This window comes from Eschrichtius robustus, chromosome 2, assembly GCF_028021215.1.
Source record: "Eschrichtius robustus isolate mEscRob2 chromosome 2, mEscRob2.pri, whole genome shotgun sequence".
NCBI classification, from domain to species: domain Eukaryota; kingdom Metazoa; phylum Chordata; class Mammalia; order Artiodactyla; family Eschrichtiidae; genus Eschrichtius; species Eschrichtius robustus.
Genome location: NC_090825.1, coordinates 138,038,567 through 138,052,403, shown reverse-complemented (window position 1 = coordinate 138,052,403; position 13,837 = coordinate 138,038,567). Strand labels below are relative to the sequence as shown.

Genomic DNA, 13,837 nt, shown 5'->3' with positions numbered 1-13,837 from the left:
AAACATGATCACACTGCTCACAAATAAAATTCACATACAGGGAAGGAAGTGTTGGCGAATGAGACAGGGAAGAGGGGTCACACTCTTTAAGACAAACAAGTCCAACCAGACCACTGACCTCACACCACAGATTAGAATGCAGCATTTTTATTGTAAAAGTCCACATATTAAGCAATTCCCTTTGTGAAAAGGTTTTCAAATACATAGACCAGGAGCAGCTGAGAATTAAGAATTAGATTATGTATAATATATATATTCATGTTGCCAATATTATGCACACGTTGGAAAGCTAGCTTTTTTGAGTGTCCCCATTAACGGAATACATTTCAAGTTGACAATAATAACATGTTTCTCGTCATTGAAAATTTGCCAACAACTCTCCCAAAGAGTCAACATTTCATATGTTAACAATTCAAAACAAGAAAATAATTAATTCTATTTACATGTGTTTGAGGTTATATACTAGAGCACTGGTACAGTAAAGGTTTGTAAAATTGGCAGCTAAATGTATTTCAAGATTCATCCGGATGACTTGATCATGACTTTACATGGTTTTCTATTAACAATGCCACTTTCTCTTCTTTTCTACTCTTTTTAGATTATCTATAGCTATGACTGAATTCTGACTTAGAGTAATGATTGCCAAAAGGAAGAACTTGCAAAGGGTGCTATTTTAGAAAAATAAGGATTCAGGATGAGTACCTGAAAATGGAGCTCAACTCATCATGTTTGAAGCCTGGGACCACCACTTCATGCGAATACAGTATCGTTGAATGAGGACACAGTCATAGGCTCAACCTCCATGTAAGTCTTTCATTTGTCCTTTCATTTTTTAAATGTTAACTTCAGTACATTTTGGTTTTCACAGAGCATAGATTACTCCATTCTGAACACCAGTCAGGTGTGACTCCTGCTTATGCCTGCCATGTGTCCTCCGTGAAAGGGTGGATGGGTCAGAGCTGACTCACCTCCAAACCTGGAACAATAATACACAGGTTCTAATTATGCCCTATAGACTCATTTCTGTACATAAATGTAGGCTGTCAATATTGTTCTAAAAGGAGTATGGACTTTGCCTAAAGTAAATGTTTGTTTGATAATGAACAAAAATAGCCAAAATTCTTTGGATCCTTCTGTTTACTTCTACAAGATCAAATAGCACTGCATAATGCCTATGTGAAAAGATGAATCACTGGTTCCAGACCAGCTCAGAGAGATTCACCAGAAGCATATAAAGCCAGTTCACTTCCAACCACATTTACTGAGCGCCAGCTATGTGCCAAGCACTATACAAGGTGCTGAGGACCCAACGAGGAAATGACAAGGATTCTGCCCACGAGGCACTCACAGTCACTAGAAGCAGATCTTGAGATGGAGAGTAAGTTCTGTTATGACCTATCATCCTAAAAGGAAGAAAAAATAGCAGCAAGCACACACATTTACTTTATTCTCTATGAAACTGGGCATATTTCGAGGTGGCAGATGTCGATTATCCAGTCTGTATTTTACTTAAGGTGTTTGTTTTAATATGTCATACAAGAAAAAAATAAGATGTTTGAATCTTCATGCATGAGGGAGAAGGTAGAGAAAATTCCTCCCTCCAATTCCAAACCCCAAACCCTTATAATTACATTCATGATTCTTTTACAGCCCAAAGACACAGAATAAAAGACAATACTTTATGATGTTAACTTCAATCCATTTGTTTGGCTCTAGAGAGATGCATGCATTAAACTTGAAGCATTCTACGTTATTGAAATATTTACATCATTGTACATGTGATGTGGAGGAAATTTTCCTCATATCTTGGGCTGGAGATGAAATAGATTTCTAGTATAGGCTCCTATATTTAAAGCAAGTTGTGATTTTTCTCAAATAAGGGAGATATCCTTTTGGGATCAAACTTACCACAACTTGACCCCAGATGAACAGAGGATACAGTTTTGGATCTTTTGCATCTGATTGTATTTTGAATTGAGTAAGGATACCACCACTGTAAATAGTCATGGCTTTCACTATTGCAATTCCTTTAGTGGAAAAAAAAAATCTGGTTTCAATGTTCTTGCTCTAATTTCACTTTGCCTTGCGGGTTTGAGACACAGCAAACTGTATAGCTCAAATTACACTTACTTACCACAGGAGAGTTGGGTGCAAACAATATGACATGAATACAATTTACCAGGTTAGAACATAGAAACAAATTCAGAGTATTATAAACCACTCAGGGGATTATATAAGTGGACTTAGAAAGGACATTCTCTCTCCATGAGATTTAGTGAGTAAGACCCACATCAGTAACACCCATACCTCTTCACAGGTAAAGGTAGGAAACCCAGTAAACCAGATTGAACAAGCAGAAGGCAGTGGGGAAGAAGATCCGGGCATAGGAGTCCATCTTGGCAATACGGATATGTATCCTCCCATGTCTCCAAGCTCCTGTTCGGCAATCTTCGAAACAGCAGAAAAAACTGGCACAGTCCTTGCCGTCCAGACACTCATACCCATATTCTTCATCTCTCTCTTGAAGGTGTGTGGCATTATTCATTTGAATGGTTGCTGATCGTGGGCGGATATCAATGGTAGGGGCCTGAGATAAGGGTAGGGAAGGAGAGGGATCAGAGTTAGTTATACTTGCTGAATCCTAGACCATTTCTCCACAGTGTCACCAATGTGAATGATGAATCTGAAAATGAGTACTCAGGGAATTGCTATGACATCATGATCTACAATGGTAAAATTGAACTTAGAAGGATAGCACATTTGCAGATTTCAAATTTTGAGCTTAAGCAGTGCAGCTGAAAATAATACCACCAAGCTAATAGCTATAGCAAGAAGATTGAGCACCAAAAGAACTCAAAGTTTAAAGATTTAAATCAAACAACTACATGGAATCTTATTCTAGTAAATATTAGATGTGAGGTTGGTTGCATGAAGGCATTTAATGGTGTTGCACATGAGTAGAACAGAGAAATAAAAACGCGTCAATTTTGAAATCAAATTTTGTGTCATGCTCCTCTATATAGGCAAACACTAATAACCCCATTACACTGAGCAAATGTATTAAATGCTTTTAATAGAAACTGTCAAGATATATATAAATGTAGAAGTTTCCTGAGTTTATACCACAATGGTATGACTTACTTATGTTTTAACAGAATATATAAGTACTTTGCCTAACGTTCACCGTTTAGAAGCTTCAGAATGTCAGCAATATTAACCTACATGTGAGTGAAAAATTTTTTTAAATGTTACTAGCTATCAAACTCTGGCATGAGAAGAAACTAGTACCAATTAACTAAATGTTAATCTAATCTTTGCTGCTGCACCAATTACAAAATTGCTAGAAAACTCAAACATTTATTTAATGTTAATTTGGATGAGTTCGTTTTAGGATAATATAAATACAATACAAATCGTATTGTCTGTGAATCAGCTATCAGAATTCAGCTGAGAATAGAAATCTCATTAAATATTGCATGATAGAGCCAAAGGCCCCTGGATCACCCTGGAAGGAAGGGATGGGTGTTTTAACTTAAAGCACTTCAAAAAGACTGTATTATTTTTATAGAACTGACAGGTAGAGTTCAGGTCAGTGGAGATTATTGCATGTACTTATTGAAAAACAATCCTTTGTTGAATTAGGATTTACAGAGTCAAATTTTAGGGCATATATGGTATATATGGGCATATGTGGTATATATGGAACGTGGTAGGTACAACCAGTGAAACTGGATTCCATTTTTATCTGAGAAGAGAGCGTAAGTCTTGGCTTTGATGTGTAAAGAGGCCCACTTTACTAATGACATCTCATAGAGCTTAGAGATATTTTTAGCCTCACGTTAGGTCAAAACCTCTGAATTAATGTAGGGTTGCTGAATCAATTCTAGAAATCTATAGAACTTTCTCCATCTTAAATGTGTTATCTCTAGTGGAATGCTTAAATGTCTGCTCATAAAAAATAAATAAAACACCATGTAAGCATTAATAGTTAAATTCAGCAGTTGCATGCAGTGAATTTCCATTCCAAAAAACATTATACCTTGAAGGAAAACATCCGAAGAAGCTTTGGGTTTGTAGACAGAAAAGAGAATCGCATTTTTTTTAATTAAAAAAGAAGAAAAAAAGAAAAAAAAAAAAAAGAGAGAGACAAAATAAGATAAATTAAAAATACATTTTGAAAGCATAGCAAGTGAAATGAACTGAAATTGTAAACACAGAAGGACAGTTCTGAGCTTGGAATAAAGCATATGCCTAAAGTTAGTTAGTTGGAAAATGAAATTTGGTGATTGATTTATTGCTAGTGAAATTTTCAGTAAATTAATCCACAGTGATCTAACTGCAAAAGCCAGTATTGTTCACGTGTGAGGAAGCCTTCTGTTGCCCGTTTTTCCCTGTACAGAAATACTGATTTTATTTTCTAATTATGATCAAGGAGGCCTTACTAGGAGAGCCTTGACACAATGAACCCAAGGGCATATTAAATGGGAAAATGAAATTTCAGCTTCTCATTCACAGCTTGGGCTCTTGATAGTTCTCTGATAAATCATCTAATAGGCTTAAAAGGGGTAAATGCATGAAGTTCTCAGGTAATTTCATTTTTGCAGGTTCTTTAATTCCCTTTCTCCTCTGCCTTCTTTTCTTCTGCCATCTCATGACCCTGGCTTAAGGAATCCAAGTGTTTCTATCTCTGCAACAAAATCCACTCCACAATAGAGAGGACCAGAGGGCTTTGTCCTAAGCCAGTCCTCACATCCTTGTTTCTACTGGCAGGTAATAATGCTGAGTGTCAATAGACCCATCTTTTGGGGGAAAATGAACTAGCAAGTGAAGGAGGGGGAGAAAACAAAAAACAACACAACGAGGAAAATAAACTAAGGATAGAGAAAATGCAAAGGTAAAGAGAGGCAATACAGACAGAGAAAGAAAGGGCTGCATAAAGTATAGCGAATATTTGGGCAATTAAAGATAATTTCTTTTGCATTAATCGTCAAGAACAATGATGCTTCTTCACCTGTTATAATGTCTTACATTCAAATAAACATGTGCAATTTGTAGAATTTTCACCTCGGTTTCTGGAGATGCATCAGGATGCAATCTAGAATCGGCTAGATTCTGTGGTTATAATTCAGCTCCCCAAAGGCCATGGGTCAGAAAGCTGGCCACTATCATGACCCTCATAGCCCTTAAAGCAGAAGACCAGGAAAGGCTATAAATTCAGGAGTTCCTTTGCCCCCCAGTATTGTAAGGAAATGGACCTTAATTTTCATGGGGCCTCCTCCTATGAACCAAACACTGTGTTTAAGTGGGCAAATGGGTAGCTACATGCTCTTTTCAACATCCATCATAAAAGACAGTTGCTTTAGGCATTTATATTTATGCTTCATCAACTCTATTTAAAGTTAGTTAGGTGGCAAGGTGAAGCCATCCTACCTGTTTCCAAGTCACTGAACTCAGTCCAGGTTGGTAACTGCGTAAATCATCAACATCAACCACTATCATCAACTATAAATGTAAGGTACTATGTAATGGTTTTTACATCCATTACCACATTTATTCCTCACAGCAGTCTCATAAGATATGTCTTTTTTGTAACACTCATTTTATATATGAGAAAATGAAAAAGGGAGGCTAAAAAAATACCTTTTAACTATAAAACCAATAGAAGTCCTCTGGCAATGCACACACACACACATTATTTGCAACAGTGTGGTGACCCCTGAAACTTTAAGAACCTTGTGGCTTCCTATTGGGAATCACTGGATGAAAGATTTAAGTTAAAACGTCAATAACTTAAAAATATTAGTTAAGAGGCAGAAAGATGAAAATCACTGAAACCTAAACATAACAAGCTACTAGCAGATGAATGCATTGTTCAGCCATGGTTATGCTCCCAATGAAATAAAGAGAGCAAGAGTCTCCCTTAGTGAATCAGGTCTCTCTCCCAAATAACTGACGACCTTAATGAATCCTTATGGCCTGGCCAAACTCACACAGTCCCTTTTCACCTTGCGGCCCAAAGTGTGGATAGCCTGCAGATAGATAGGCTAAGCAAGACCAAACCAAAACAAAACCAGGTGACCTCTCTGCATAAAAATGTCAAAGGTCCCAATAAGAAATGATACATACAGGGTTTTTCTTCTTTTTGTCTTTGTCCTTGCTTGGTTTCCGGTTGCTGACAAAATAATGCAGGGTGCCGTACTCCACCAAAGCAGAGAAGACAAAGATGAAGCAAACAGATACGAAGAGGTCCATTGCCGTGACATAGGAGACCTTGGGGAGCGACTTCCGGGCAATGGTGCTGAGGGTAGTCATGGTCAGGACGGTGGTAATGCCTGGAGGAAGACACAATAAAACAGATCGTGTGACCACATCAGCAGGTTGGAAAACTGTGTCACTAATGAAACCGAACGTGTTTTGTGACTCCTGAGGAGCAACCTCAGTATTGGGAAAGAAGGTGTAACTCAAATTCATTCACTCAGTTCACAGATGTGTACTGCCTGCCTACTATGTATCACCTGCCGTATGTGCTGAGAAACGTGCTGAAAATGTGCTGAGAAATAAAACAGACATGGTCCCTGCCCATATGTCCCTTGTATTTCGGCGAAAGACAGACACCACCATGGATCAAAAAAAGAAAAGTATAATTACAAATTATGGTATGTGCCATGCAGAAGAGCAGGGATGGTGAGAACCTACTTAGATGGAAGGCCTCTCTGAGGAGGTGATATTTAAGGGGAAGCTTAAAAAATTAGAAGAAACCAACCTTTTGGCTATTAGCACTAAAAAAATTAAAGGGAGGTTCTGAGGAAGGGAAACCTTATCTGGTTTTGAATTTTTAAAATGCCTGGCTTCTGGGGATGGGCGGGGAAATCACGGTGACGCTGGGGAAGTAGAAGTCCAATCACGCAGAGCACGCACAGGAGTTTGCATTGTATTCAAAGTGCAAGGAGAAGTCATTTAAATGTATTAAACAGAGGAGGTGCGTTGTGCGCGACTGACATGTTCTGATGGATAAGTTCTTTAGAGGCTATTTGTGATGAAAATAGGTATCTCAGAAGTAATATCATAACTAATATTTACTGAAAACTTCCTCGTGCCAGGCACTCTGATAAGCATTTTATGTGCATTCTCTCTTTGAATCTTTACAGCAGATATTTTCATTTTGATTTTATAGTTGAGGAAAAGGAGGCTAAAGGACCAGCGCCATGTCAGACGGTAAAGTAGCAGAAGGATTTAAACACAAAAATTAAATGTCTGATTTCAAAACACTTCTTTTCCCCCTTGTGCAACAGTGCCCAAGCAAACTAGTCCTCCCCAATAATTGTTTAATAACAAAGAACAAAGTTAAGACAACCTATATGTATCTACAGGGGAAGGGTCAGGGGCTTACCTTCTGTAACAGCTATGTTAATTATAATAAAGGCAACACAGATTCAGTATCTGCATAGGTTATGGCTCCAGTTATAGGAACTTAAGTCACTTCAACAGTCTAAATTTCTGCATCTGTTAGTGATCATGGAGTCTTCCATCTCCCTGTCTATTCTATATACTTTGTGACAACAGATAAGAAATGTATCTTGATGTCCATTGTAATCCCATAGTGAGTATAGTGCTAGTACTCAATAAATATCAAATGAATAAATAAAACAATTGAAGAATAGTGTATATATGAAAGACTAGAGACTCAACCTACATTTGAAAATAGGAATCCACATTGATGACTTGGGGGAGATAGTTTTAATTGCACAGAACAGTATCTAACACTTAAGAATCTCTTCCTTTGGCCAAGTACTACGTTAAGTACTTGTATAATTAATTATCCCACAAAATCCTCACAATGAGGTAAGCACTGTTATCCTTGTTTTTTTTTTTTTTGTTTTTTTTTTTTTTTGCAGGTGAAAGAAACTGAGCACATAAGGAATAAACTAGTTAAGTGATAGAGATGACATACAAGCCTAGCAAGTCTGACTTTAAACGCAATGCTCTGAACCACATTGTTGTATTTCCTCTCTATAAACAGGTCCATAATATGCAGGATGAAGCACCACACACTTGGGAGCCACTGTAAATCCCTAATGTGGGATATGATGTAGATATGTGGGTCTTCCATGCTGTCATGATGGAAACATAAGAATGGGCAAGTTTTTCAATTACAAACGGGATGGTAGTGACTGGGGGAACTCCCTAAGGCTCTTGGGAAGACTAAATTAAATAATGCACATAGAGTGACAATTCCTAGTAAAGTCTCAATAAATAGAAGGTGTTATTATCATTTATTTTAGAGAAGAAAGATCTGCTTCTCAAACTAAAAAAAGCTTCACTTAGGTTGTCTATACATTAATTCACGTAGAAGTTTTTGATTATACCTAATCACAGCTGATATTTTTGTGGGGGAATTTCAAAACTAAATTGGCACTTGGGTCTTCACTTCACATTCAGGCCTCAAACCACATATGACCTATGAGAAGTGAAAATGTCAATGTTCAGAGTAGATACCATGGATAAGTTCACTTAAGAGAATGTGGCCCGTCTCATATTATTAGGCTACATGGAAGTTCATCCCAGCCATGTAAAAGAAGACTCTTCAAAAAATGCTTCAAGATATTTTCCGGTCTGCCTGGAGCCACAGAGAAGAGAACAATGAAGAATAGACAAATGGTAGTTTTTAAGTGATTTACCAGCAACAAGATAGCCTGATGTGGTTTTTTTGTTTGTTTTTAATGTGGTTTTTAAGCCTAGTTTTGCCAAGCAAAGAAATTAGAGTTCTCTTACCTGAGATACATGAAAAACATCCATAGCTTTTTTCAGTTCCTCCAGTCTTGGCATGAAGTAAGCTCTTCAGGCATGTTACGTTACCTCATAACTTGGGTGAAAAATATCCATTCGTCTTGTCCTTGTTTCATCCATCATCCTTACATCATGATTAAACCTCACCAGCTACCACTTATGTACCAAACTATACTCAAGTGTTGTAAGTTCCAAAATGAATATTCCCCATCCTGTGGTGATCTGAGTTTAGAAAGCAGTCAATCTCTGAGCCACATGGGTATATTTATCTCACTCATCAAACAACTTGGCTCTCTAACTGTTCTATGGCGATAAACTTGAAGTTCACAGGTGTTTAATATCATCTGGTTCAACTCTTGATCGTAAACACTGGAAAAGGTAATTGGACTCAGTGAAATCTAGGTCAGTGTTCTTAAGCCTGATCGCACATTAGAATCACCTGGGAATTTTTTTTTTTTTTTTTTAATCCTGACACCCAGCCCATGCTGTCAACAAATTAAATAAGCATCTCTTGGGGTTGGACTACAGCAGCTGTAATTTTAAAGGCCCCCTACTGACTGAAATGTGCAGTTAAATCTAAGAAGCACTGATCTAAAGAAGTGAGACAGCAAAGCTAAAACAGAGAAAACAGCTCAGCTCAGCACCCTACCTTTTCCCACAGCTGGCCTTCAACAAGGTCTCACCCAGAGCAAATCTAGGTATCAATCAGCCAAGGTGCAGATCTACTATCTGCTGGCTGTGTGACCTTGTAAATGTCATTTAACCTTACAGCGCCTCTGCTTCCTTAGCTCTAAAAGTGCGATAATAACCTTTATTATCATTACAACTTCAACACGCAGCTGTTGTGGAGAGTAGAAAAAGCATGGGGACCATGTTGAAGACGCCTGACTTATAGTAAATGATCAACAAATAAGAGGAGCACCTACCTGCTATGTGCTTGGGGACCCGTCCCTCGTTCCTCAGCCCACTCACCTTGATCCCTTCTCCCACCATGGTCTTTTGCCAGTGAGCACTCATTGAATAAGTGGTAGAAATGAGCTACTAGAGTGGTCTTAAGAGGGATTTTGACCAGCAGGAACTAGACTTCAAGAGAAGAAATTGATTTAAAATCCTTCCCTTAAAATATTTTTGGAATGGGTAGATTGGAATGCATCAGTGCATTTTTTCCATCCGTTCATAAGTGCATACAGTCCTTGAATAATCATTGAGGTACCAGCCATGTGCCAGGCACTATACTGGGAGTGAAAAAGACATTTACATTCTGATGTAACAGACATATAAGCATGTAATGCAATACACTACTCACAATCACAGGTAATAGTCCTAAAGTAATAGACTCAGCATATTTTGGGTTTGTCTTAGCATGTAGCATTAGACAGGACATTATAATTGTTAAATAGAGCGTGTAACATAAAGTACCTCATATAACAGAAAAACTCAAAATAACTTTATTTTGAAACAGATGGGAGACTAAATTAGGTTTGGAGGAGAACAAAAATGCAAATGATGTCTTTTTTTTCCCAGTAATCATTTCTGCCCTCAGTTTTAATAACGTGGTACAGATCACTTTGTCAGAAAATGACTATAATTGCTAACATTTCTGAGGCCCTACTATGCTTTGTGCACTTTGCATGGAATACCTAATTTCACCTAATCAAACCCCACAGTTAGGTACAGGAAATGATATATGTTTCACATGTGAGTAAAATGTGATTTGCAGAGACTAAAGGGCATATCCAAGGCCATACCATATGTGTGGGTTGAAATCCAGATTCTCTGGACTTCAAAATCCAAGCTCTTAACTATTACATGATACTGCCTCTCTAGTCAAAGAGTGAGCAAGAAATATGGTTCTAGTTTTCATACAGATGATAAAAGAGGACAGTGGTTTTATAATTCATTTTTCAGTAGTTAAGTCTCTAGGAAATTTTACGTAGTATGAGAATTTTATTCATGGGCCTAGCCTCCAGTGTCCCTGTGAGTCTGTGGCTTTGTCGTAATCTACGTGAGTCCTCTTTCCTTGTGTGAGGAAGAAGATGTGAAACTCCAAGACAGATATCACCATATACAAGAGATCAAGCAAATTGCAAATAATCTTAAAAGTGGAGAGAGGGGTCCCAGAATTTCACAGGTAATTATGTTTTCCCCAAAATAATCTTTTCAATGGTTCTTCTATAAGGAGCCAATTACTGTGTATGTATGTCTTCAAATGTCACGATAATTATGCATGTTGAAATTAATCAGTAGCCAGTGGTATGCTAGTAAATGTGTAACAACTGATTCCCTAGAAAAAAGGTGCCCCTGATTTTTAGTGTTTGCCTATTTCCGTGTTGTTAATATTTTCACCTTGGTTGATTTCACTACCAATGTGGCATCACTGAACACAACGTTGGGAAAAGATAAACACAATCAGCTCTCATGAGCTGGTGTGAGCAGCTCTACTGTACTACTGCCCAGAGATCAAAACAAAAAAATCTACTGAAAAGAAAAGTGTTTCCCCACCCCCCCCCACCCCCCAGTTTATTTAAAAATTTAGTGAAGAAAGCCTATGGAGGTAATTTAGCAAAACAAAACTAGGAAACTTTATACACTGCTTCTTTTTTTTAACATGCTAGTTTTCTTTAAAATGAAACAAATGGCATTTCTATGTAATTGATGACTGAATTAAAAGCAAGTCAATTTTTAAAGGGGAATAAGGATTAGTCATGTTTGGTACTTACCTTGGGACAGTACAACACAAAGAATTGTGTCTCACCTAGAGAAGTTCTGGCTGGAACAGCATCCTTATTGATCCAGAAGGACACCCAGGATAGGACAACGATGAGTGTGCAGGGGATGTAGGTCTGGATGGTGAAGTATCCCATTCTTCTGCTCAGGTCAAAATAGACAGTCATGACCACGTAATCTCCTGGAACAGAGCAAAGATAGGCCATGAAAACCCTTAACAAAATTGGAAAGTGCTTGAAAATAAGCATGTATATAACTCTTACGTGCACTTGAAAGTTTTAACCCACCTGTTTTAAGAACAAAAACGACAAAAAGCAAAACCCAGCCTGTACTGAATTCTGATCCTTTTCGAAGCAATGTGATTACTGATGGAAGGAAACATTTTTGAGCACATTGCTCCTATTTTCTTCTTTCCTGTGATTTTTGACATTGTCTTCTCTGCCTACTTAATACACACAATGTGAAATTTTTTGTTTGGTGGAGAGGGAAATAAACAGTGTTTCTACCCTGTGCCTTTCTTGCCTGCAATGAATCCTCAGGTTTGTAACAATTTCCTCTTGTTCTCAGGACCTTTCTCCATACAAACCAGAGAGAAATATCCTGGTGCTTGGTACTAATAAATGACTATTTTACTCAGTTTATCACCACATTTCTATGCTGAGACATTTTCTCATATTTCCGTTGAATCCTGTGATTTTCCTTCATAGCAGTTAACTTCAGTTTGTAATTTCTCATTCATTCGTGTGGTTATTTTTTGTAATATCTGTCCCACCTATTAGACTTTATCTGCATGAGTCCACAGACTGTGCCTACTCTAGCCCATCACTGCCCTATCAGTACTCAGTATCCTGCTTGATTCCAAACAGGCATTCAGTAACATTTGTTGAGTAAATGATTAAATGAATGAATATATTTATATATTTAAATATAGAGAAAGAAACAAAAATCAAGAAGTTGTATTCTGGAACATTTGGGTTACAAAGGAGTTTACGTAAATAATACAGAGAGTAATCAAGGAATCCAAGAACGACCATATAGCTATGCATGAGAACAATGTAATGTGACAGAATCCCAAGTCTCTGATTCGTTAAAATCATGATGCATGCATTGTTTTTAAAATTCCATGTCTTTCATTTTGTATGATTCCAAGTGAAATTCTACAAAATTTTAATTTTTGAAGTTAGAAAATATACTATAGAGACATATCCCAGTTACTATATATTTATGTTTCTTTATAGTACTGTTAGAGAACATCAGTTTCAAAGACTATATCTGCTCTCCTAATGTGAGGCAAAACATGAGACCACTTTTCAAATGTTGCTTCTTTTTTCTTTACTAAATTGTGATTTGTCCTAAAATGCATGGACAATGAAATCCCAATCATGTGTTTTAGTTGAATTACTTGGCTTCATGTCTATGTTTCTCTCCTTACTTAGATGATTTAGATCTGATTCGAAAATAAGGCACTTTAGAAGCTTCATGGGGAGAAGACTGACTTAGCTGGGTGAATTTTTACTACTTAGTCCACTTCTTCCTTCCCCCTCTCAAGCTTCACTCCACACCCTTCTAAGCTGCTGAGATGGAAGACCCTTCACTGGGTACTCTTCAATGGAGTAAAGACTCCCCTCACCCTGCAGTGTTTCCTAAGTGGGGTTATGAATACCTCCTAATACTGCCCTTCGGTGGATTGATGGACTGTCACTTGTCTAATTCAGTATCCTGGTTAAGGCAACATTAGTGACCCAGACACTAATTAGGGAATTAGGCTCCCATGGGAACACTGGTTCCCTCTCCAAGAGCAGTAATTAGCCATTATTTAGCAATTATCCCTGAAAAGTTAAAGGTAGGAATTTTCTTATTGATCTTAACTAGATTTTGGTTAGTTCCCTGAGATGATGCTTCTCTGTGTTGATTTATTTGGGCTTAAGCTATTTAAAGTCATAGCATTTCATAAATTTGTTTCGTCTTTGCTTTTGTTCTAATTTAGAATATAACAGACGCAGGCGATGATTGAGGAATAAAGACATTTAACTTGAGATGATCCCTATTAATATCTATCTTTTTCTTTCCTGTTTCTTTGATCACAATACCAGAGGCGAATTCAAGTTTCTTATTCTACATAGGAAACACAAAGAAAGAGAGGTTTTCTTTTTAAATAATAATATTCAGGGGCACTTTTTCTCCCTATTTTCCAAGTCCTTGGGAATACTCTGCATATTTTAAACATGTGTTTAAATGAAAGTTTATGAATTATAATATTTTAGATAAATCTAGACAACTTTAGTAACTCCTTTTTTACTCCTTATCATGTAAGTGAATGAGA

The 13,837-nt window shown here is 37.4% G+C and overlaps 1 protein-coding gene across 5 annotated transcripts in view; it reads right to left on the bottom strand.

Annotated features, from left to right (window-relative positions):
• Positions 1 to 2,311: 2,311 nt before the first annotated feature.
• GABRG2 (gamma-aminobutyric acid type A receptor subunit gamma2) overlaps positions 2,312 to 13,837 on the bottom strand; it is a 122,673-nt gene continuing 111,147 nt past the window's right edge. For 2 of the 5 annotated variants that reach the window (XM_068534586.1, XM_068534590.1), the window contains exons 7-10: positions 11,543 to 11,695; positions 6,127 to 6,332; positions 4,040 to 4,063; positions 2,312 to 2,587 (exon numbers count right to left, since the gene is read on the bottom strand). In XM_068534586.1, the coding sequence (XP_068390687.1) occupies positions 2,312 to 2,587; positions 4,040 to 4,063; positions 6,127 to 6,332; positions 11,543 to 11,695 (659 nt within the window). The remainder of the gene's footprint in view (positions 2,588 to 4,039; positions 4,064 to 6,126; positions 6,333 to 11,542; positions 11,696 to 13,837) is intronic. The other 3 variants (XM_068534587.1, XM_068534588.1, XM_068534589.1) reach the window with 3 other exon arrangements.